Source organism: Leuciscus leuciscus (genome assembly GCF_965113295.1).
Source record: "Leuciscus leuciscus genome assembly, chromosome: 19".
Lineage (NCBI taxonomy): Eukaryota > Metazoa > Chordata > Actinopteri > Cypriniformes > Leuciscidae > Leuciscus > Leuciscus leuciscus.
Genome location: NC_138743.1, coordinates 13,544,702 through 13,568,409, shown reverse-complemented (window position 1 = coordinate 13,568,409; position 23,708 = coordinate 13,544,702). Strand labels below are relative to the sequence as shown.

Here is a 23,708-nt window from a genome sequence, read left to right as displayed (position 1 = left end):
AGATTGATAGGATAGGGCAAAGATGCGCTGGCGTTCTCATCCCTGGCATACGTGAAAAACAAAAAAGGCAGCGCCTATCAGTGGAGCACGATCTACGAGTTGCACTATCCTCAATCTACCCCCGTATATCAAGAGGCTGTATTCGCAAAAGCAGGCACATGTATCCCATTAAAATGCCCGTGACACAGTTCCATGCACAGATATTTTAGTTTCTAAATCTAAATTCTAAAGCTAATTTCTCTTTTTAGTTTTCATTTTAATTTTTAGTTACAATAACAACACTTTAAAAAAAATCATATTTAATATATGTAGAATTACAGTATTGCATGTATGTCAAGACTTACCATAAACCTGAAGATCTACTCTCTTGCGCTCTGTTCCCGCCTGGTTGGTGGCCATGCAAAGGTAGCGGCCCGTATCGGTCACCTGGGCTGAGAAGATGTGGAGTGAACCATCCTCACCAAACCTGTATCTAAACGTATAGGGCGTTTGTTATTTCCCATGAACAAAATTGAGAGTTATGAAATGCTTTGAAGTGATCTGTGCTGCTGACCTGGGGTTGTTTCCTGCCAGGATGGATCCATGCTTCCTCCAGGTAATGCGTGGGGTGGGTACTCCATTCACAACACACTCCAGAACCACTGGTTGATTAATATGAACCAACACAGACTGAGGACCATCCTTAATTGTGGGAGGGACTGAAGAGAGAATGTTTAAATTAGCCCACAATATTTTCCTCAGGAACACAGGTGCCTTAACGTGTATAGAAATTGCTGGTCACCATTAACACTAAGGTTGAAGTGGCGTCTGGTTTCTCCAGCAACATTGCTGGCCACACAAGTGTACTGGGCACCATCACTCAGCTCTACATTGTTGATCTGCAGGTAACGACCGCTGGACAAAACACGCACTCGTGGAGACATCTGGAGAAAACATTGTAAAAGCTATTTAGCTACATGAATTTATATACATTTATATTCATACCTGATTTTGTGTCAGATTAAAAAAAGAAGAAGAAATTAATACTTTTGTTTAGCAAGGATGCATTAAATTGATCAAAAGTGACAGTAAAAACATTTATAATGTTACAAAAGATTTCTATTTCAAATATATGCAGTTCTTTTGAAACAGCACAATTGGTTTCAACACTGATAATAAGAAATGTTTCTTGAGCATCAAATCAGCATGTTACAATGATATCTGAAGGATCGTGTGACACTGAAGACTGAAGTAATGGCAGCTGAAAATTATAAAATCTATAGAAGCTAAACAGTCACTTCACCACATTCAATACTTGTATAAACAGGAAAACGTCTAAAAATAAAAAATACTGTTTCCATTGGATACCTTCAGTGGTGCTCCATCTATAAGCCAAGTGAGAGTTGGAGGTGGAACTGCATCTGATTTACATTCAAGGGTCACCTGTCTGTTTCGCAGGACAGACACATCTTGTACACCCCTGTCTCCAGCGATGTTGGGTGGCACTGTTGGAAAAAATTGTCGTTTGGCAAATTACTGTAAATGAGGTGACATTTTATGTTGATATGATGGGTATCATCATAATTGAAATTGCTTTTAAGACTCACCATGTACTCTGACTAGAAACTCTTTATCATCATCTCCAGCAGGGCTGGTGGCCAAACAGGTGTATCTTCCAGTGTTCTCCACCTGTACAAACATGGGAGATAACACAACATGATTTAGGAACATGTCACGCTTGTGCCACATTGAGCAGCATGGGAGAAAAGATAGGAACAAGAATGCTACTACACATTTTGACACCAAATTTGAAGTTTTTACCTGAGCAGAAGCAACTCTGAGCACCTCTCCATCTCTGAGAAGTCGTATGCTGTCTGTCTGAGGCAGCGGTCGGCCATCCTTCAGCCAGGTCAGTGTTGGTAAAGGTATGCCGTCAGCCTCACAAACCAGCTCCAAGACATGATTCACAACCACAGAGACCTCAGCAGGCACACCAGAGCCATTGATCCGTGGTGGGTCTGAGAGAGGGGATAGATGTCAATGAGTCTGTGACAGAAGGAGTCACTTTGGTCTTGTTTTATTTTTTTGTACTTTCTCTCACCCAGTACTTTGAGGCTGAAGTGGCGGCTTGCGTCTCCAGCCTGATTATGTGCAGTACAGGTGTAGCGTCCGGTGTGGTTGACGCTAACATGGGAAATCTGCAGGGTGGTGTTTTGGTTGAGGAGGGACAGGTGAGCATCTTTAGGCACTGCTACACCATTTCTTAACCAAGTAATGGTTGGACTGGGCGTTCCATCTGAAATGCAGATGAAAGAGGCCGTATTTCCTCTCACAACTGTTACTTCTTCTGTGCTGCCCGCCCCGTCCAAACTGGGAGGAACTGAGAAGAATGAAACAGTAAATTTATGGGTTTAATACTTCATGGCATTATCATATCTCTACATTTTATCTCTGAAAATGCACATGCAAGTTAACTCACCATACACTTGAAGGTTGTAGTGTCTGTTGTCCACTCCAGCTCTGTTGGAGGCCACACAAGTATAGCTCCCACCATCTGAAACCTGTGCACGAGCAATGCTAACACCAAAAATGACAATCAGATGCCGAGCATTTAGTGCTATGAATCATGCCATCAGCTCCATTCATAGCGGGATATATTTATATTATTTATTTATATTATTATTATTATTTAATATATAAATATAAAATTATAAAATCATTCATTTTACATATTTGAAATAAAAATAGCTTGTAAAATGTAAGCCTTCATCTTAAATTGGTGTGGTTTAGATGCAAAAAAAACCCCTGCGATCATCATGATTCAAACATGTTAGATCTCTTACCGGAGGACCTGGCCAGCAGACAGCAGGCGTATCTGAGACGATATTGGAAGCGGCAGACTGTTCTTTAGCCAGTTGAGCTGTGGAGGTGGAGAACCACTAGCTACACACTCTATATTTATTGAGCTGTCCAGCACCGCGGTCAGTTCCTTGGCAGCAGGTCCGCTCCCCTGGATAAGAGGAGGAACTGGGAACAGGACATGCAGCTATCAAATGTCTGGAAAAAATACTATTGCTGTGTAGTGAAAAATTATGTTTCACTTCTCGCACTCATGTAAAGATACAACTCACCATATACATTCAGGCTGAATATTCGGTCTTCCTCTCCGGCCTGATTGGTGGCCACACATGTGTATTTTCCACTGTCGGATGTGTGGATGGCTGTCACAGTCAGTGTGCTGCCATCCGTGCTAATTCTGAGGAAAGGTTGACTTACGTTTACCCTTATGACTTGTATTGTCTCATTAACAAGAGAATCATTATGCAAAAGTGCTATGCAGAGAATACACTGGATAGTTTTACAGCATAATGGCACAAAAATCTAACAATGCTCTCACTTGATGTTCTTCTGGGCAGTTCTGCTAAGTGTCTTTCCATCCTTCAGCCACTGGATCTCAGGGGTTGGAGTTCCTTCAGCACGGCACACGAGCTGGATGCTGTCATTCAGCAGAACACTCATCTCACTAGGTAACTCAGATCCTACAATGATTGGTGGGACTGAAGAACAGACAATACAGACGGTAATTGGTAAAACTACTAGATGCATGTTTGTTTAATAAATGCTTCTGTACCTTGTATTATAAGATGGTAGTTTTTGCGGGCCTTGCCCTCCACATTGGACGCCAAACAGGTGTAAGTGCCGCTGTCAGATAACTGTGAGCGGGCAATCTGCAGCTTACTGCCCCCGGACAGGATATGCATATCCACAGACTCTGAATTCTCTAGAAATACAATAAAAACAAGCATGATTTGACTTTAAAATGTGAAATGTAAAGCTTAAGTGATCTGTAGATCATCTATCTCACCAATCACTCTGCCGTTCTTCAACCAGGTGAGCGAGGGAGGAGGGATCCCTGAAGCATCACAGGCGAAGGTGACAGGATTACTGATGGTTTCCACCACACGCTCCACTGCTGGGCCGTCCAGCCGTGGGGGAACTGCATGTCATAATGTCAAAGTGTGAAGAACACCATCATTGTAGCTCTATGCTGTAATACTAGAGGTCTTCACGGGACCCGATCAGATTTCTTGGGCGCAGGATTAAATATCCGATTGAAAGACAGTAGCGGTCAGTAACTCTACTGGTGTACTTTGGACGGGAGTGGGCGGCCCGGCCGCCAACATCCTTTGACAACAGCGTGTCCGCACTTCACTTGAAATGATTTTTTTTTTTTTTTTTACAGTGGTGGTGTTCACACAGTAACCAGTTCCCTGCCCTGAGCAACCTGGGAAGATGTGTTCTTTGCATCCCTGCTACGAGCGCAGCTTCAGAGAGAACATTCAGCCTTTGTGGTCAGATTTTGGAGATATGTAGGCTACTGAAACCGTCGTCAGTCAGTGACATTCTGTTCTTGCATGGATGTTTGTTTTTTAAATTAATTTGCATCATAGCTAGTAAGCCAACAGTTTTCGTTTATTCATATTTTTGGCTTATAATTTAGTATTGAATTTAGCCTATTTTTCTCTGACTTTTTTTTTACTGTGTTGACAGTAAAATATGGTAAAATAATTCTGTATCATAATAAAGGAAATAAAAATACCAAATAAAATTCTTGTATAGCCAACATTTCATATTTGTTATCCCCAAACACTCTCTCTATTTTTAGGGGAAATTTAAATGTGAGGTTCTAAAAACGAGATCTAAATTCAGCAGGATCAGTCGGGTCGGGAAGAAACTTATTCTAAGCAGATAGGGGGCGAACACAGTGTGAATTTTAAGTGGGAGCGGACAAAAAAAACTAAAAAACAATCCCGTGCATACCTCTATATCATACTTAATATAACATGACCCACAATAAATAAGAGGGTTTTTTAAATCTTTTCAACAAGATATTAAGAAATGTTTATTGAGCACCAAATTAGAGTCATGCGACAATGAAGACTGGAGTAATGGCTGCTGAAAATTCCGCTTTGCCATCACAGGAATAAATTACAATTTAAAATGTTATATTAAAATTGGCATATAATAAATTTTTTATAATTGAATCATTAATTCATTTATTTGAATATTAATTGAATTAATATTAAAATATTAAATCATTAATTTAAATTGTAATAATATTTCACAAAATTAATGTTTTTTGATCAAATAAATGGAGCCTTGGTGAGCATAAGATAATTTCTTTCTAAAAAAAAGTTTTTCTAAAATCTACGTATTTATATACAGTATATATATACACACACACACATATACACACACACTTTTAAGTATATATATACATTGCAGTTCCTGTTTCTCACCATGGATGTTGAGATGGAAGTTCTTGTCCACTTGACCTGCAACATTTGTGGCCTTACAGACATACTGCCCAGTATCTGACAACTGAGAGAGAAAGAGTGATTTAAACGTCTTGAAACAAACTTTTTACTTTATTTTCTGAAGTAAATGTGAGTAAATGCATGTGCAATACAAAATTCACCACCATGCATTGGTTGCTAGGTGGCTGCTCACTGGCCTATTATATTTTTTCACTCATTTTATCACTACCAAAATCATACATCTACTTCCCTTCATCCAAAGCACCTGCTAATTTTCTCACACACACCTCTGTTTCTCTCAGTTCCAGCATTTGTCCATCAGCCAGTATGCGTAGATTGGCAGTCTCAGTGATGGGCCGTCCATTCTTGTACCAGGTAATGATGGGAGGAGGCACTGCATTTGATTCACACTCCAAAGTAACAGATTTGCCCACCAGTACATTTAACACCACTGGAAGATCCCCACTGCTGTGTCTGATACTGGGGGGGACTGGGAAACCAGATACCCGTAAATTTAGATCAGTGACTTCCCAGAAATGTTGAAATATTAAAAATTTTGTTAGTCATATTAAAACAAAGATTGTCAGCCATACTTCACCAAATATTTTTTGCAGACATATGCTTTACTCCAGTTTTATAACAAGCAAATATAAAACACTAAAAAAACTGTACATACTGACCATATACTGTAAGATAAATTATTTTTTGGGCTTCTCCTGCTGGGTTCATGGCCACACAGCTGTATTTCCCACCGTCAGACATCTTTGCTTTCAGGATCTGGAAAGTACGACCACCTAGACAGAGAAGGAGAGTAAGAGGTTGAGTGGAGGAAGAGAGATTTATGTGTAATATGTATCCAGTGAACACTGGATTATATAGTCCCTCTATAATGTGTCAGTAAGCATGTGTACCAGGCATTATGAGTGCGTTGGTGCTGGCCTGTACAGGTCTCCTGTCTTTGAACCAGCTGAGGGTGGGAGGTGGGAGTCCAGTGGCCTCACAGTTTAGAGATATGAAATTATTCACCACCACAGTCACATTCTCCTCTCTGATGCCCACAATAGAGGGAGACACTGACAACAAACACAAACAATCATGATATCACCAATAATTAGTTATAAGAGTGAAGAGAAAAGCTCAAACAGTAGAGTATGGCACTAGCACCCACAACATCATGGGTTTAATTCCCAGGTAATGCATGAACAGATAAAAGGCCTAACTTAAATGCAATGCAGGTTACTTTGGACTAAAGTGTCTGCCAGATGTATAAATGCAAATGTAAATTAAAACACAGCAACACAAACAGCAGTAAACCCCTAGGAACAGTACAGAGACTTAAGACAAATGTCTCACTCAAAGATAGACTCACCATGCACATGGAGGTTGAAGGATTTCTCTGCTGTTCCAGCAAAGTTTTGAGCCACACACACATAGCGTCCTGTATCTGTCACCTGTGCATTCAAAATCTATAAAACACAAAAAATATGTAAATATTTGATATATATTAAAAATAACTTCAATATTATATATATATTTATAAAAATGTGTCACTGTTCACTGTTGCATCACAGTTGATTAGTCTCTCACCTGCAGTGTCCTGCCATTGGACAGAAGTCTGTGTGTGTTGTCTGGGGTGAGGGGTTGACTGTCTTTGATCCAGCTAATTTTAGGAGTGGGACTTCCATCCACCTGACACTCCAGTAATGTGGTCTTATTAACCAGCACTGTGACCTCATTAGGCAGGTCACCATCAGCTCCACGAATCGAGGGCGGCACTATCAAAATCCAAGTGCACAGACAAAAAAAAGACAAACAATACTTTCAGTTGTTGCCCTTATAATGTTTAGCATTTAAAAAAAGGTAAACACTCAGGTTGGACTCACACAACACTCTGACATCATATTGGATTGAGTCTTCTCCAGCCTCATTCACAGCCACACAAGTGTATCTCCCAGAATCCTTTGCTTGAGCTCGAGGGATCTGGAGGACTCTTCCGCCTGTGTGAGAAATAATGTAAAAAAAAGCAAAAAAAGCAAGTGAAATTCTTGTTTACTCATACAGAACATAGTATCAAAGTATCAACATATTTAACAAATAATTTTTCCATGATATAATCAAAAAGTTGCAATGCAGCCTCTCACCAGGAAAAATTTGTATTTTATCATTAGAGGTCAGCAGGTGCCCATCTTTGTACCAAGTGAGTACAGGAGGGGGGACGGCATTGGTCTCACAGTACAGGGAAAAGGGATTATTAAGAATCACATCCTTCACGTCTCCATTATTACCAGGGCCAGAGTCAGAGTCTCCAAAGCCTCGGAAACTTGGGGGAACTGAGACACAGACAGGATTTAAGTATTATAAACAGGGATAAAGCCTGAAGATAATTGCACAAAATCCACAGATAAAAGGTTTAAAACAAGCTGAAAACGAGATCCAGACATAATACAATAAGCAGCCACTAGGGGCAGTCATACTCCTTAAAGTTGGTGTTTCTTAAACGTTCTTTTGAAAAAAGTCTCTTATGATCATTCCTCATATTCCTTTGATAGCAAAGCTGAAGTTTCAGCAGACATTACTTCAGACTTCAGTGTCACATGATCCTTAAGGAATCATTATGCTGATTTGGTGAAACAGTCTCAAAAACGCGGTTTGAAATCGCTGGTGTCTCTGACGTCACAAACTACCTTGTAACCAATCACGACAACGTGTGATCGTCAACGAGTGGATATCTGAGCTGGTGTGAGTGAGTTGAGGCGGGGCTAATTTTCATATTCATAGAATCGCGTTTACTAAATGAGGCAAGGGTGTAGAGTTACATTCAAGCTATTTTAAGGCATGAAGAAATTCAAAAAATAATATTGACCCCAAACTTTTGAATGGTAGTGTATATATAGTGTATATTTAATTCTGCATTCTGAACTTGTAAAACCCTTTTCACCTTGTATATTTACATCAAAGTCCTTCTCATCCTCTCCAGCGATGTTGGTGGCTACACAGGTGTAACGACCTGTATCGGACACTTGAGTGTGTTTAATCTGAACAATACGACCGTTTGCTGTGATACTGAGGTGACTATCTGCTTTTAGGATCTGCAGAGAGAGAAACACAATGGAGTGAAAACTCAGAACTCCAAATAAATTCTCATAGGAGTGAAAAACTGCATAGTTTTGTCATATACTGTATCTATGTATTTCTCACCTGGCCATCCTTGTACCACACTAGCGTAGGTGTTGGGATAGCCTGAGCTTCACACTCCAGTGTAAGGGTGTTGTTAACTTTAATTTTCACCTCTTTAGGGGCCAGACTCTCTCCTGGGATGTCATTTTTATTGATAACTGGAGGGACTGCAAGAAAGGAACATATATAAATAGGTACAGATAACTGACACACAAAGAGTGTAATATTCCTCTACACCAAAAGGTGGCGATGTAGCTCATTTCTCACACGCACCGAAAACTTTCACCTCATAGTTCTTCAGTGTCTCTCCAGCCTCGTTAGTCGCCACACATGTATATCTCCCAGCATCCTCTTCTTTAGCATTCAAGATCTGTAAAGTGCGACCACCTGTCACAAGATACAGTAGTAAGAGAGCTGGTCACATAACAAATGTTGGATATGAACATCTGAATTATTTTATGCCACAGATCCATAAAGATATCTGACCTGGAAGTACCCTGACGTTGCGGCTGGATTCAAAGGGTGTGCCATCTTTGAGCCAGGTGATGATGGCAGGGGGGTATGACTGGGCTTCGCAAACAAGAGATGTAGGACTATTCAGTGTCACAGTAACGTCTTCAGCTGAACCTTCTGGACCAGAACCAGCGATGGTGGGAGAAACTGGGAGCGGAAACATAAATAAGTACACACACAAGACTACAAAGAGACATTTTAATTCCCCCCATCCAAACATACCTAACACATTGAGGTTGAAGTGTCTGCTCCTGTCTCCAGCGCTGTTAGAGGCCAGACAGCTATACCTGCCTGTGTCGGGCACTTGCGATCCACTGATCTGCAGGAAACGCCCATTTGACATCACCTGCAGCCTTGCGTCACTAGTCAATGGTTGCCCATCCTTCAGCCACGTGATCTCTGGAACTGGATTACCTAGACAACCCAAACAATTGGTTAATCAGAGGTAAGAGATCAGGACAGAAGCCAATCTTGTCATTTGTGTCACTTACCGGTGACTTCACAGGTCAAAATGATGTTCTGTTTTTCCTTCACTTTCAAATCCTCCACTGTGCCCTCGTTCACAATGCTGGGCGGCACTGAAGTTGACAGAATAAAGATGAAAATAAACATTTCAAAGTCTAGTGATATTCATAAACAACATGTTAAGTGTCACATGTGCGCTCCTGACTGAAAGCTTGCTTGGTAAGTAACAAAACTATGCTAACCTCTAAACTATTCTCCTTGTTTTGTTTTTGCTTGGATTCATGGATAAAAAGCCAATCCCAGAATGAAACCAGTGAAAATTTCCATCCAAGACTGTAGACATAGTCAAGGAAAATGGTTTAAATATAGCTGTATTCTAAACAAAAATAAAAAATTGCTCCATATATTGAGTTGTTAGGGTAGCAAGCTTTGAGTCGAACGCTCATTTGTTGTAAATTTTAGTCACAAACTTGACACAAAATTTAGAGACAAACTGTTGAGTCAAGCTTTTCATGTTTTATTTAATGACATAAAATCCATTACGTTTTTACGTGTCTTGAAAAAGCCAGTTGCTAAAAAGTGCTGTGTTCATTTGTTAATATCTTAATGAACAAAACATGAAAGTATCATAAACTTGTGTTGGTCAGAGAGCTTATTTTCTACAATAATCCAAATCCCAATGGTAAAATTCTATTGGCTTTTTTCAAGGGAACCAGGGTAATGCCAACTTCTGGGTCGGCCTACAAAAATATGTCATTCTCTTAGTACTCTATTGGAATAATGAAAAACACCCCAAACTCATGTACAGTGCTGTGTTACCCAGGACATTTAAGTCGAAGTTCTTCCGCTCCTCTCCAGCAGAGTTGGACACGATGCAGGTGTATCTCCCAGCATCCTCACTTGCAGCATGCATCAAACGCAGGCCTCGTCCTCCTGAGATTATTATAGACATATATGAGACTCATCTGTTGCCATGCTAACTGGTAACAGCACAGGTGACTGAATGATGGAATGAATTGCACATTTCTGCACATTGAATTAAAAGGATAGGCCGTTTGTACTTCTCTTAGGGAATTACTTAATCAGCTATAAATCAAGAGCCTGAGATTTACTCAGAGGAGAAATGCATCTGCAGAACGAATTTCGAGTTTCACTTTGTATTTGAAAAAACAGGCTTCATAAATGTCCCTATTGTTTTGGTAAGAAACAGGAGACCTTCAAGTTAACAGCTGTTCAAACAGAGCTTAACCCATCAACACAAGTCAAACGTCCCATTTTCACTCTTTAAACGAATAATTATCACTCCCCAGGAGAGCGCTAAGCTGATCACCTGAACAAATACGTCATTCTCTTTCCTTCCCTGGTGTCCCTTTCTCTTACAATGAGGAAAGAAGTTTGTGGTCAGCCAGGAATGATATACAGTAAATCTTTGGATGAGCTTTGCAATAGGGGTGGGAATCACAGCGTACTCACGAAATGATACGATACATGATACATGGCTCACGATACCAATAATATCACGATACAGCAATTCTGCGATAATCAATATATTTCTAGACAATCCTTAATTGATACATCATGATATGTCTAACTGTGTAAACAAAATGCCAGTGAAAAGGTTAAGTGCAGGTTTTCTCTCTTTATTCAAGTCCAAACTGTTAGAAAACAGCACAAAAAGTTTTTCAGTCTGTAAATTAAATTGAACGTTTTAAGTCAATTAAACATTTTCAAGGAGATCAGGCTGATGGCGTTGCAAGTGGCTTTGCATGTTTGTGGTATTACCCGTGCACTTTACTTTTACCAGGCAGTTCTTGTATATTGCGTACTCTTTGTTGATTTTGTTTATCCCATCTATGGTATAAAAACCGAAGTGTGTCCAGACTTTGGACTTAAACGTGGCTGGGGCATCAATGATTTTACTCACAATGCTGTCCGCCGTCCCGTTAAAAACCTCTTTTTCTTAGGCTAGTTAACTTATGTTCACGTTTCCCTCATTCATGTGTTGAGCGCCACCTCGAGGAGCCATGAAGTAGCGATGCTGGGAGCAGGGAAATCTATTTAGAGCGCCTTATTTTATTTATTAAAATATCGATATTTGGCGCCAGCGTATTGATTCTGGAATTGCACGGAGAAGGGCAACGGTATATTTCCCTATCGATATTTTGTCCCACCCCTACTTTGCAATACAGGCAATAAGGCTAGCAACACTTCTAATCATTTATGGAGTGGCAATATTACCGACTGAATATGTGATCAATAATGTGTCTATCTTACATATTGTGGTCCTGTTTTCTGTCCAGCTCCATGTCTTTGTGGCATACTGGCGAACAGTCTGAGAATAGCTCAGCACAGACTCACTTACAATGTGGTTCATTTATGCAGGTGACCTCCGGGAAGTTTATGATGTCTAAGGTTACAGTGATGGATGTACCTCATACTTGCTGCTAGCAGAGGATCAGTCTCTGTTTACACTGGAAGCCGAAAATGGAGAGTTTATGAGAACATCTGTCTAGCTATTTTTCTTTTCAGTTACCCACTGATCTGTGGTGTTTGGCTGCTTACTGAAGCTATCTTGTTACTTGAGTTATTACACCTGGTTAACCAAGTCTGTTAACTGTCCTAGCTCCTTACCTAGACTCAGTGGTGTAGACATTTTGGAGCAAGACAAATGCCTTCATTAAAGGAGTTGGTACCTGCGATAACCCGAACAGAGCTAGACATGCTGATCAGTTGGCCGTCTTTAATCCACGTGATGGCTGGTGGTGGCATTCCAGAAGCTTCACAGGTGAGAACAACCGGGTTCTTCACAACAACACTCACATTCTCAGGCATCTGTGTCTGACCGATGATGGTGGGAGGAACTGAATAGATAATGCACATAAAATGTCAGTATATATGAACAACAGCAACAAAAAACTAAAAATATGGAATAAGTAACATTACTTTACTAGAGATATGAAAAGTTAGTTTGAATTTTGTTAGTATTATGAACAACAGTTACAGCTGAATTGATTTAACTCTTAAAATAGTAATAAATAATAGAATAAAATGATACACTAAAATAATAAAATAATAAAAGGATAAAAAGATCATATTATAAAGTATTTTTAAATAGTTAAAATTATCAAATAATAACATCACCAAAACATTTGGAAGACCAGTGGAAATTGAGAAAAGTTTTCAGGATAATCTATTTGGTGATGCTAGTGGCTCAGAAACTACACATAAAGAAAACTTTGACTTTTTTCTTACCATGAATATTGACGTCATATTTCCTGTCAGCCTGTCCTGCCAGATTGACAGCGATACAGGTGTATCGTCCGGTGTCAGCCACTTGAGCATCCTGGATGCGTAAAAGTTGGGCCTCATTAAGTATTTGAAACCTGCTGCCGGTGCTCAGGGGTCTACCGTCTTTCATCCATGATATGGCAGGTCTGGGCACCCCATCTGCTTCACACTTCAGAGTGATATCTCCACCTCGCGTCACTGTCTCCTCATCCTGATTTGAGGAGCTGATGGAGGGACGAACTGTTTGGAGTGAAGGAAGGAAGAAACATGGTGGAATAAAGAGGATTACTGTATCTTTGTGGGGTGCATTTGAGTTAAGTCTGGGTGATATGGCAAAAATAATTAAATATTGCAATTTTTTTTTATATCATTCGATATCCATATTTATCAGGGTATTAATTTCATACCCCTGTTGGGGAAGGAAATGCATTACACATGTTTGATAGACCTCAATAATAAAAATTATTAAAAAAAAATCCACAAATCCTGTGTTTTCTGTTCCCTTTCGAGGGAACTCGCGCTGCGTCAAATGATAACACTACTGTCGTCTGAAGTATAGGGGGTCACAGACCTGTCTCTCCGGACTACCAAGGAGACGGCTCGTGCCATCGCCGCTCCATGGCAGCATTAGTAGCTACGAAGAGGCAACTCTGGCTAAACCTCTCTGGCATCAAGGAGAAGGATAAGAGCTTACTCCTTGATGCCCTGCTGTCACCTTCCGGCCTCTTCCGTGGCTCGGTCAATTCGGATGTCGAGAGGTTCCAGGAGGCTAAGCAACAATCAGCCGCATTCCAGAGGTTCAACCCTCACTGCTATCAGGGGGCAGCCCCAGCCATCAACATTGAGCTCCTTCCACAGACAGCAGCAGAAGCCTTGCTGCTCGAGCCCCCCCTCAAAGAGCCTGGGGGGTCAAAACAGCACCCTTGCCCAAAGCCTCCTAAAGAGAAAACAGATCTGAGAAATGTTATTCTCGCAAAGAAAGCTTTGGGAGAGAGGTCCTGATGTCAAACGTAGGCGGTCCCCCCCAGGGGGAGCAACGAGAATTCGCTCCTGCAAGGAGCCCTCAGAAAATCGAATTGTTAACCCTGCCGCCTTTGGCGCTTCAGGGTGCATTGGTTTCCAAACGAACACACATCTCAGTGTTCACCCAAGTTTGTTGCGGCCCTGCAGAGTTCGTTCCATCCAAGGAGGCTTGTAGAAAAATCAGTCTGTTTGTTCCCTGCCTGCCAGCCGCTTCAGGGCACCCGAGCACAGTATTCAGAGTATTCCCGAGGTCAGCCTCAAGAGGCTGGTCCCCCTCGGACACTACATGGAGGCTTGGAGTCTCCTTCCAAATGTGTCTCAGTGGGTCCTGTGTACAATAGAAAAAGGGGTACAGAATCCATTTTGGAAACCTTGGTTCCTGTCCCAGGGCACGGTGTTAAAAACATCTTGTCATTGGAAAACAGTAACAACAGGTGTGTCCCTCACGGGCAGGGGAGCGGTCATAGAAGACGGCTCATCATGGGGTCTGTGGAGAGAACATCATCTCTCTTGGCACATAAAAATGCCTGGAGATTTTGGCTGTACTTCTAGCTCAGAGGTACTTCCTCCCGTATCTAAGAGGCCATCATGTTCTAGTTCGAACAGACAATATGTTGTTGGTCTCATACATAAATCGCTGGGGCGGGACGCTATGGTGCAGACGTGGCCGAGGCTGTGTCTGTATGCATCTCCCTGATCGCTCTGCTCCCGGGAGTTCTAGATAGAGTGTGCCGGGAAGGGGTCAGTTTTCTCTTGATAGCCCCGTTTTGGCTGGCCCGAGTATGGTTCTCGAACCTTATAGTCCTCCTCGACGGCCCCCATGGGAGATTTCCACCAGGACGGATTTCTATTGCAGGCCAGGGGATAATATTCCACCCTCTGCCAGAGTTATGAAAACTGTGAGTCTGGCCCCTGAGGGGGAACAGTTCATAAATGCTGCTCTCTCAACCAAGGTTGTAGAGACCATCTTAAACTCTACAGCTCCCTCCATAAGGGAAACTATATGCCTTGAAGTGGAGAGTTTTCACTTAATTGGTGCAGAGAATGACAGTTGGACACAGTTCACTGCCCAGTGGCTTCAGTGCTGGAGTTCCTTCAGGACTGTTTTTCTGCTGGTCTTTCCCCCTCCAGGCTTAAGGTCTACATGGAGGCCTTCCACACACCGTTAAACGATGGATCTTCTGGGGAGACACCACTTGGTTGTTCGTTTCCTGCTTGGTGCTTTGAGGATGAGGCCTGTGGCTCATGTGAGGGTCCCAGCTCATGTGAGAGTCCCAGTCGTGGTTCTGGAAGAGTTGTCCCTGGCTCCCTTTGAACCAATTCCCTTTATAGTTTCTGTGGTTCGCCATCACACCTCAGGATTGGACTAATTGCACACATGCTTTGGACGACAGTTACACAGAGGCGTTCCCCCATAGTATCTTCATTCGACGCAGCGACAATGGTTACATTGGTAACCTGAGACGTTTTTCTGTATTCTTAGTTTAATTATTTAATACTAATTTATTATCAAAAATAGTAGTTAACCCTAACCCAAAAATGGAAGTATAAAAAACTTCAGTTAATTTTTTTTTAATGTAAATATAGCAATTTAGAACAAAACATTGCATTTTTTATTAAAATAAGTTTACTGTATAGACCTTATTAGCCCCGCCCCTTTTCAGCGCTGCGCTCGTTGTCTTTTGTCTTCCGGTCTGTATTTTCACAGCGATCTTGCGTATTTATGAATGAACGGCTCGTTTTAAAATCTTCCCGGTCTACTGACATTTGTTAAGACATCTGCTTTAAACATTACAATCCTCATGATAACTTTAATTAACTTTACATTAAGTAAATCCACTTCAAAAGCGAATTACTCTTGGACAGCAATGCCATAGAAATATACAGAGCGACCGCATAAACGGAAGTTCAAAGACAATATTCTAAAGATGGCTGCGCCCTTGTTTCTCTGGCGCATAAGGTCTATACATTTTAAAATATCTTGTTTTTATGACCTCTGAGTCTCAGTGTGTCTTTCGTTCATTCATATAGAAACATGCAGAATATACACAATATGATATTGAATATGATATTGTGGATTTATTTTTCCAATAAATATCGATACTGATTTATTACCTAGTCCAAGATTGACCGATAGTGCCTGTAATGTGAGATAAGATGCAGTACCGTAGACTTGCAGATTGTACTCTTTCATTGCACTGCCAGCTGCACTGGTGGCCAGACAGGTGTAAGAGAAAGCGTCTGCCTTCTCAGCACTGGAAATCTGCAGCTGCCGCCCACCAGAAAGAACACGCACACGTGAATCTCCCTTTAGCTCTGAGCCTAAGAGACACAAAATAATACACAAACTTAGAGTAAGGTTTGTTGAAATGTGACTAATTATGAGAGTATGAGGTTGAAAATGACAATAAATGTGATGAGGATAGTGATGAGGAGTTTTATAATCTGTAGGAGGATGGTGATGATGAAAACAGTCATGATGAGCCTCACCGTTTTTCTTCCAGGTTAGACGGGGAGGAGGGATCCCACTGGACTCACAAACAAGTGTCATGAGGCTCCCCTCAATCACAGTCAGAGAAGACACCTCATCAGATCCACGGATACTGGGAGGAACTGGGGAAAAACAAATAATAGAAAGAGAAACGATTATATTATACATTATAATTTGACTCAAGTTCAGTTTATATTATATTTTAAGCACTCACCCCACACGTTCAGGTTATAGTGCTTCTCCGTTTTTCCTGCCACATTGATTGCCTCACATGTGTACCTGCCTGTGTCCTGGACCTGAGCACTGGTAATCTGCAAATACAAAATAATTATCAAATTAATACCATCTAATGCCTTTTAAATTAAAAGAACAGCAATCCAAAATGGACTTCACTTGCTTCATGATGCTAGGGTGTTGTAATTTCCAGGGTGTAGTTATATGGTTCCTATGGTATGCTGGGTGGTTGCTAAGGTGTTGCTAGGGACCTGCTAGTGTTATCTGGGTGATTGCTAGGTTGTTGCTTTCTGGCCCAAGTCAAAACAGCTTACAGGCTGATGAATGTACTGTACCTTCAGAAAGCTGCTGTCCTCTGACAGACTTAGTCCTGGTTTTCTATATAGCGGACGGCCGTCTTTCCGCCAGCTCAATGCAGGTGGAGGGATGGCATCGCTCTGACAATGCAACTGCACTGACTGACCCATTAGAACAGTTTTGTTTACCTCCTCACCCATGATGTTGGGCGGCACTGAGGGACAGAGACACACAGATAAATTCAGCCTTGGTGAATAAAAGTGTTATCTTAAAAAAAAACTAAAAAACATACTGACTTTTGAACAGTAGTGTAAACACATAGAAAATTACTTTGTATCAACAACTGAGTTACCCTGAAATACACAAATGATCAGGATTAGAGTAAGAGTGTTTTCTGAGCTCACCGTACACACGTAGGTCATATTCTCTGTGCTGTTCTCCACCTGCATTCACAGCCACACAGGTGTAATGACCTGTGTCACTGACCTGCGCACTAACGAATGACAACACCCTGCCACCTGACAATACCTAGTAAAGGAGGAAATTGAAAACTGATATAACATATTCTTAACCTTTAAGTAGAGTTGACTGCAAACCAATATGTACAAGTACGCATGACAGCATCCAAACTCCTACACGCACAGACCTGGATGCCATCTGAGAAGCTGGAGACAGGTCTGCCTTCTTTAAGCCAGGTGAGGCTGGGCATGGGAACTCCTGAGGCTTCACACTCTAACCTGACTGGCTCATTCACCACCACTGTTATCATTCCTCCTTTGCTAGAAATAGAGGGGGGAACTAATGGAAATAGACAGTGAACATTAGATGATCAAAACCAAGAAATATGTCAGGAAACAGTCAAACTTTTGACTGAAAGATTGTTTCATACTCACCATACACCTGCAGACTGTATGTGAGCTCAGTGCTGCCGGCCACATTGATGGCCACACATTTGTAGAGTCCAGCATCTGACACCTGCGCCCGGTCAATTTCCAGCACCTGACCTCTACTAAGAATGTTAACACCTGCAGCGTTTGTCAATGGACGACTGTCTTTATACCACGTCACAGCTGCAGCAGAAAAGGCATGAGGGAAAACATTTGTATAAACTACACCACCTGTACTTTTGTAAACTATTACTAGCCAGTTCAAATGTAATATTGCCCCAAAAAAACGGGAAATGAAGTATGACTCACCTGGTAAAGGACTTCCTGTTGCCTTACACTTCAGCTGAATTTGGAAGCCAGCAAGGATGGTTTCATTGAGTGTCTCTCCAGCATACTGGATGCTGGGAGGTTCTATAAAACACATGCATAAACTTATTTACCATGATGCACGTTAGGGTATTTAGGCGAATTTCAATCAATCAGTCAATCAATATACAGTATATATTTTTTTTATTCATTATAATGAGATGTTTTTAGAGGTTTAGATGAGATGTTGAATGGTTCTACAAATAGGCATTATGCAAAATATAATTTCTTAATTTTTTCTTTTGATTTTGACAGTGTTTCGGAAAATCACAGTTAATATGCCTGTGCTGGCTGTTTTTATAAGTATTTCCTACCATGCACACTGAGGCGAATGTGCTGTTGTGCCTCGCCTGCCGCATTAGTTGCCACACACGTATATTTCCCAGCATCCTCCAGCCTGGCCTTCTTTATGTGCAATACCCTGCCTGCGGATTCCAGCTAAATGCCAGATGGAAAAATAATGAGAAAGGAGATAGTACATGTGGTTATGTAAACCTACTCAAACACTTGATTTACTTTAAAAGGCTTCTGTCATGCTTTAAAGTCTGACCTTCAGAAATTCTTGTGTCGTGTCCACAGGGCGGCCGTCTTTGAGCCATGTAATGCTGGGAGGTGGAATTCCACTGACCACACACTGAAGGCTGATTGATGTGTGGAGGACCACTGACCTTTCAGCTGGACCAGTAGAACGAATAGCTGGGGAGACTGACAGACAAATAGTAAAGAAATAAAACAATGACATTTTACCAAACATGTATTTTGCAGTGTTAACTTTTAACTTTAACTTAAAGTTAACATTAACTTTTTTATAACTTTTACTTTACTTAGAGAAACCTGAAAAGTCACCTTAGGCCTTCCTCTCTTGTGAGCAGTTAAGGTAAACATCAAATAAAAATATTAGCAAGAATTGACAGATGTTAAATAAAAATCTATAATGATCATTACCATGTACAGACACTTTAAACTCTCTCTCTTGTTCTCCAGCCTCGTTGGTCGCTACACAGTGAAAAAGTGCTGTATCAGACACCTGAGCGCGCGAGATGACCAATCGACGGCCGTTTGATGTTATCCGCACCCCTTCACCCTGCCTCACCGGTACGCCATCCTTCAGCCACCTTCAGAGATAGACAGATGCAAATGAGCGACATTTCAGGTCTGCATAAACAGTATGATTATGTCATGTGTGGATGTACTGAAGTCCTCACGTAATAGTTGGAGTAGGTGTGCCTGTAGCGTCGCAGTCCAGCTCTAGGATATTGTTGAGGATGACCGTGGCATCTGTGGTGTCGCTTGCCCCATCAACAACAGGAGGAACTAAATACACACACACAAAAATTATAGTCAAACACTACAGCATCTCCGGAATTGTAAACTAAACGTGTCTTTGAAATAATGCATGAAAAAACTCACATAATGAAAACACATAGAGAGTTAATAAATGCCACATGCTTGGGTAACATGGACACTGACTCTACCATTGCCCTTTAATCTTGCTGAATCTTTTATACATTTCCTTCATTTGTTGTTAACCAGTTTACTGGCTCATAAAACACTATGCTGTTGATTTCCTGCAATTTCATTCCAATGATGCAACACAAATGCGGACTGACTGATTATGGCAGTCTGTTGGATGCATGTATTAGGACCATAATGGTGTACAGATGTTTAGAAGATCAATGTGCAGATCGAGACATGATCTGTCTTGCTCATGAACACAAAAACACATGACACCTAAGTTCCTGATTCCTGTGGATAGTGAAGAGATTTAGAAGTACTTTGTGTTTTTTATCTCCCTGTTTAGGTGACTTTTTCTTGAATTTTAACAGATCACAAAAAAAATGTCAATGTGTGTCATTATACCTAAGACACTGACGTCATATTTGATCTCCCTCGCTCCAGCAACACTGGTAGCAACACAAACATATCGACCAGCATCAGATGGAAGTGCACTGACGATTTCGATTTTGCGACCCTGCTCTAGAACACGCAGGTTCTCTCTAGCAGCCACCGGTGAACCATCCTTTAGCCAGGTCAGTGAGGGAGGAGGGTGACCTTCAGCTTCACATTTCAAAATCAGAGATTTACTGAGCACGACCTTCATGTCTGTGGGACCATCAGAACCGGCAGTGATGGAGGGGGGAACTGAATGATGACAAAAAAGGAGGAGTGCACATGAAAAAGTGTTACCAAAAGCTAAAACTAAATGGCAATAAAGTATTAAAGTATTTGCATGTAATTTTTTGCACCATTACCACACTTTTCTACTGTACAAAAAAACAACAACTTTCTGACCAATGAAAAATACATAGTTTTTTCTATTGCTTTGTACTGTATGTGTTACCTATTTACAAACACACACTACAATTCAAATGTAAAAATATGAATTACTTATTTTTTTCCCCCGAATGGTATAAGTTTCTATGTTACTTTGTTTTTATTTACTGTTTATTCCTTTCTTGTAAAATTACTTTGAGTCTAAAAAACCAACCAACCAACAAACATACCTTAATAACAATTAAAAAAACTAAACACTAAAGAACTCTTTAGCAAGCCCTTACCATAGACATCAAGCTCATACATTTTCTCAGTGGTGCCGGCCACACTGGTGACTTTACAGGTGTACTGTCCAGCATCTGACATTTGAGCTCTTGAGATTTTAAGGAACTGCCCTCGGTCCACATACTGGGTCTGTCTGCTGGACAGAATGACCTCTCTGTTCTTGTACCATGTGATGGCAGGGAGTGGCACACCCCGTACCTCACACTCCAGAGTCACCACATTACCCAGCAGAACTGTCACTTCAGAAGACGTGTTTCCTCCCTTAATGCTGGGTGGCACTGAGTTGGTAGAATGGAAGGACAGACAGAAAGGGCAGCAAATTTAGCATTCTGTCGATGTGAAACCCATATTTGAAACCCAAGACATTATGAGTCAAATTACCAAAGATACTGAGGTTAAAATCTTTGGACTGCTTTCCTGCAGCGTTGGTGGCGCTACACTGGTATCGTGCCTGGTCACCTAAGCGAGCACTCTTTATCTTCAACTGCTGTCCTCTGTTTGAAACTTCAATATTGTTGTCACCCAAAAACACTGGCCTAAAACACAGAGTGAAAAGGACAGATAACGCTAATTCCCCTAGTATTGTTTCAAAATGTAAAAATCAGGGGGGAATTCACTGAAAATGAATTGCGCACCCGATAGTGTTTATTTGCAAGCACAGTGTTGATTTAGCGCCTTATTAGCAAAAGGAATTAAGCAAATCAAGTAAGGATACAAACATTCCTAACATCTATTGGAGAATGCAATTTGCAAGACACAATTCCCAAAAGTCTGTGCTGGGTTATGGAGGATGCCAAAATTAATTTGGTAAAAGCACAACATTAAATGTGCCAGGCAGGAGTTTTGTAAATCTATGATAAGGATAATTTGATGACTAAAGATGTTTATGCTTGAAACATTGACAACAAATTTAAATACTCATGCATTTAGTACCTGGTTTAACTGGGTTTCAGGTGGTTAGCGAATAAGCGCAAAAGTGGTACGACTTTTTAGTGAATTCACCCCTCTTTTTTTTAGAGGAGAAGAATTAAGTTTTCTTTAAGCTTTCTGGAGTAACTTACTTCCTGTCTTTGTACCACTGAATTGTGGGAAAGGGATCGCCTTTGACCCTACATTCCAGAATGATCTCTTGATTAAGCACGGCAGAGAGGTCACGTGACCCAACTGTCCCAATGATTGTAGGAGGAACTAAACAGAGAAAAGACCAGCTTAATAAGACATAATACCAGCTTGTAAAATGACAACACTGTTAATGTCATACATCATAGTAAGTGGATGTTATTGCAGAATATTTTACCCAACACATCTAAGTAAAAGTCTCTCTCTGTGCTTCCAGCGATGTTGATGGCCTTGCAGGTGTAGCGTCCGGCATCTGCAACAGCCGCTTTCAAAAGCTTAAGAGTTTTGCCCTTCTGCAGAATCTGTACATCACTGCTAGAAACCACCTGGTTAAATGATACAAGCTATTGAGAAATTATAAATAACAAAATCAACAAATATTAACAGAATTCCTTAAACAGTGCAAGTGAATTTTAACTCTACTTATTGACCTATTTAAAAAATATTGATTAGAATAAATAACTTAAAAACATCCAATATTAATAAAAGGCATTAATAATGATTATCTTTTGTGACAAAAAAAATCCTAGAAATATCTGCTATTCTAAGATGAATCTGAATCAGCAGCCTTGAGACGGCTATCCCTGGAGTGTGATTAGAAATTTCCTAATTGTTGACTTCATTCTGAAATTGATTCTGGTAAAAGCACATTTATGAGAAGCTCTGGTGTTTTTATGACTGTTCTTGGAGCTCAAACCCAGTGATCAGAGGGAACTCATTTGTGATTGGCCTCATTGAAGGAAATACCACTTTTATATCTCATTAGACTTCGGTTTAACTGGTTTAACTTTATGCACATTTAACAATGTGAAATGGCATTTGCAATACACTTCACTTCCATAAATGTGATGTAATTCCAAACAGAATATTCAGCGGGAAATAATGTATGGCTGGACTTGATTTTATTAACCAGGAAGTGACTGGATTGGAACGTCTTAGGCTACAATATATTTTTGTATTAAATCATTATTATTATTATTATTATTTAATCATAGTCTTGGTTAGGTCTATAATAAGGACTACAGTTCTTGGTTAGGTCAGCAAAAAGGTTGCCTCAGAAGCAAAGTTTTTTTTAACAATCAAGTGCATGGATTATGCACCACAAGACAATAAACATTTATAAAGAATGTAAATGGGGTTTTCATCACATGTTATTGTTAATGTCAGATCCCGTGTCAAGGTGTGAATTAATAAACAGCAGCACTAACCACGACTCCATCTTTGTACCAGGTGATGACAGGTACAGGTGTGCCTGTGACATCACACACTAGGTTGGTCGGTTGATTCATCACAACAGAGACATTGGACAGCAAGCCATTGTCTCGAATATCAGGTGGGACTGGATTAAGGGGAAAGAGGAGAAAAGAGAAGAGAAAGATTGTGAAATTTGCTGAAAGCAAAACAAGCTTAAGAAATGTTTCAAACTGTTACACTAACCATTGACCTTAAGCTGGTATTTTTTCTCTGTTGTACCAGCATCATTGACAGCCATGCAAGTGTACTCCCCATTATCCAGAGGGGACACTGAGGCCAGGATAAGAAGTGTGCCATCCTCTAAAATAGATACACCTGGCTCATTCCCTGTCAACTCCTGACCATTCCTAGACCATTTTATTACTGGCTCAGGAGTGCCTGCAACAGACAGAACAAAGGGAGTTGAGTAACAACTAATAAATACATATTAAATTAAACAATATTGTGAATATCGCAGTGATTTTAATGACATTTTTAACCATTATGTTTCCTACAGAAGGCAACATTAGACTAGATTTGCAATCCTTCCTTGTCCTGCAACTCATGAGTATGTTAAGACTGGAATGTTTCATTTTTCTTTGATTCATTTCCATGAACCACATCAAGCTGTTAAGGAACTGTCAATGAACTGATTCAAAACTCTGATTGAACTATTTAATTGTGTCATCACTAAATAACAGTCTCTGCATAGCGTTTTTTATTTGTTAAAATGTTTTAGTAAAAAATATACACAACCGT

General features: G+C 40.6%; 1 protein-coding gene across 2 annotated transcripts in view; it reads right to left on the bottom strand.

Moving 5' to 3' along the window:
• hmcn1 (hemicentin 1) overlaps window positions 1-23,708 on the bottom strand; it is a 95,359-nt gene that overhangs the window by 20,261 nt on the left and 51,390 nt on the right. For both annotated transcript variants that reach the window (XM_082147366.1, XM_082147367.1), the window contains exons 26-74: window positions 23,154-23,348; window positions 22,925-23,055; window positions 21,895-22,042; window positions 21,659-21,785; window positions 20,979-21,133; window positions 20,597-20,875; window positions 19,899-20,180; window positions 19,244-19,352; window positions 18,984-19,153; window positions 18,589-18,743; window positions 18,353-18,476; window positions 17,982-18,083; window positions 17,679-17,855; window positions 17,432-17,583; window positions 17,190-17,313; window positions 16,824-16,999; window positions 16,469-16,565; window positions 16,254-16,376; window positions 15,930-16,085; window positions 12,705-12,980; window positions 12,146-12,313; window positions 10,272-10,385; window positions 9,479-9,565; window positions 9,210-9,401; window positions 8,961-9,134; window positions 8,748-8,861; window positions 8,496-8,641; window positions 8,236-8,386; window positions 7,439-7,627; window positions 7,181-7,294; window positions 6,885-7,072; window positions 6,667-6,763; window positions 6,209-6,370; window positions 5,978-6,091; window positions 5,585-5,787; window positions 5,280-5,361; window positions 3,845-3,976; window positions 3,611-3,760; window positions 3,377-3,536; window positions 3,111-3,235; window positions 2,823-3,006; window positions 2,459-2,556; window positions 2,081-2,359; window positions 1,801-1,997; window positions 1,587-1,668; window positions 1,348-1,484; window positions 782-923; window positions 554-698; window positions 345-472 (exon numbers count right to left, since the gene is read on the bottom strand). In XM_082147366.1, coding sequence (XP_082003492.1) covers window positions 345-472; window positions 554-698; window positions 782-923; window positions 1,348-1,484; window positions 1,587-1,668; window positions 1,801-1,997; window positions 2,081-2,359; window positions 2,459-2,556; window positions 2,823-3,006; window positions 3,111-3,235; window positions 3,377-3,536; window positions 3,611-3,760; window positions 3,845-3,976; window positions 5,280-5,361; window positions 5,585-5,787; window positions 5,978-6,091; window positions 6,209-6,370; window positions 6,667-6,763; window positions 6,885-7,072; window positions 7,181-7,294; window positions 7,439-7,627; window positions 8,236-8,386; window positions 8,496-8,641; window positions 8,748-8,861; window positions 8,961-9,134; window positions 9,210-9,401; window positions 9,479-9,565; window positions 10,272-10,385; window positions 12,146-12,313; window positions 12,705-12,980; window positions 15,930-16,085; window positions 16,254-16,376; window positions 16,469-16,565; window positions 16,824-16,999; window positions 17,190-17,313; window positions 17,432-17,583; window positions 17,679-17,855; window positions 17,982-18,083; window positions 18,353-18,476; window positions 18,589-18,743; window positions 18,984-19,153; window positions 19,244-19,352; window positions 19,899-20,180; window positions 20,597-20,875; window positions 20,979-21,133; window positions 21,659-21,785; window positions 21,895-22,042; window positions 22,925-23,055; window positions 23,154-23,348 — 7,512 coding nt within the window. The remainder of the gene's footprint in view (window positions 1-344; window positions 473-553; window positions 699-781; window positions 924-1,347; window positions 1,485-1,586; window positions 1,669-1,800; window positions 1,998-2,080; window positions 2,360-2,458; window positions 2,557-2,822; window positions 3,007-3,110; window positions 3,236-3,376; window positions 3,537-3,610; window positions 3,761-3,844; window positions 3,977-5,279; window positions 5,362-5,584; window positions 5,788-5,977; window positions 6,092-6,208; window positions 6,371-6,666; window positions 6,764-6,884; window positions 7,073-7,180; window positions 7,295-7,438; window positions 7,628-8,235; window positions 8,387-8,495; window positions 8,642-8,747; window positions 8,862-8,960; window positions 9,135-9,209; window positions 9,402-9,478; window positions 9,566-10,271; window positions 10,386-12,145; window positions 12,314-12,704; window positions 12,981-15,929; window positions 16,086-16,253; window positions 16,377-16,468; window positions 16,566-16,823; window positions 17,000-17,189; window positions 17,314-17,431; window positions 17,584-17,678; window positions 17,856-17,981; window positions 18,084-18,352; window positions 18,477-18,588; window positions 18,744-18,983; window positions 19,154-19,243; window positions 19,353-19,898; window positions 20,181-20,596; window positions 20,876-20,978; window positions 21,134-21,658; window positions 21,786-21,894; window positions 22,043-22,924; window positions 23,056-23,153; window positions 23,349-23,708) is intronic.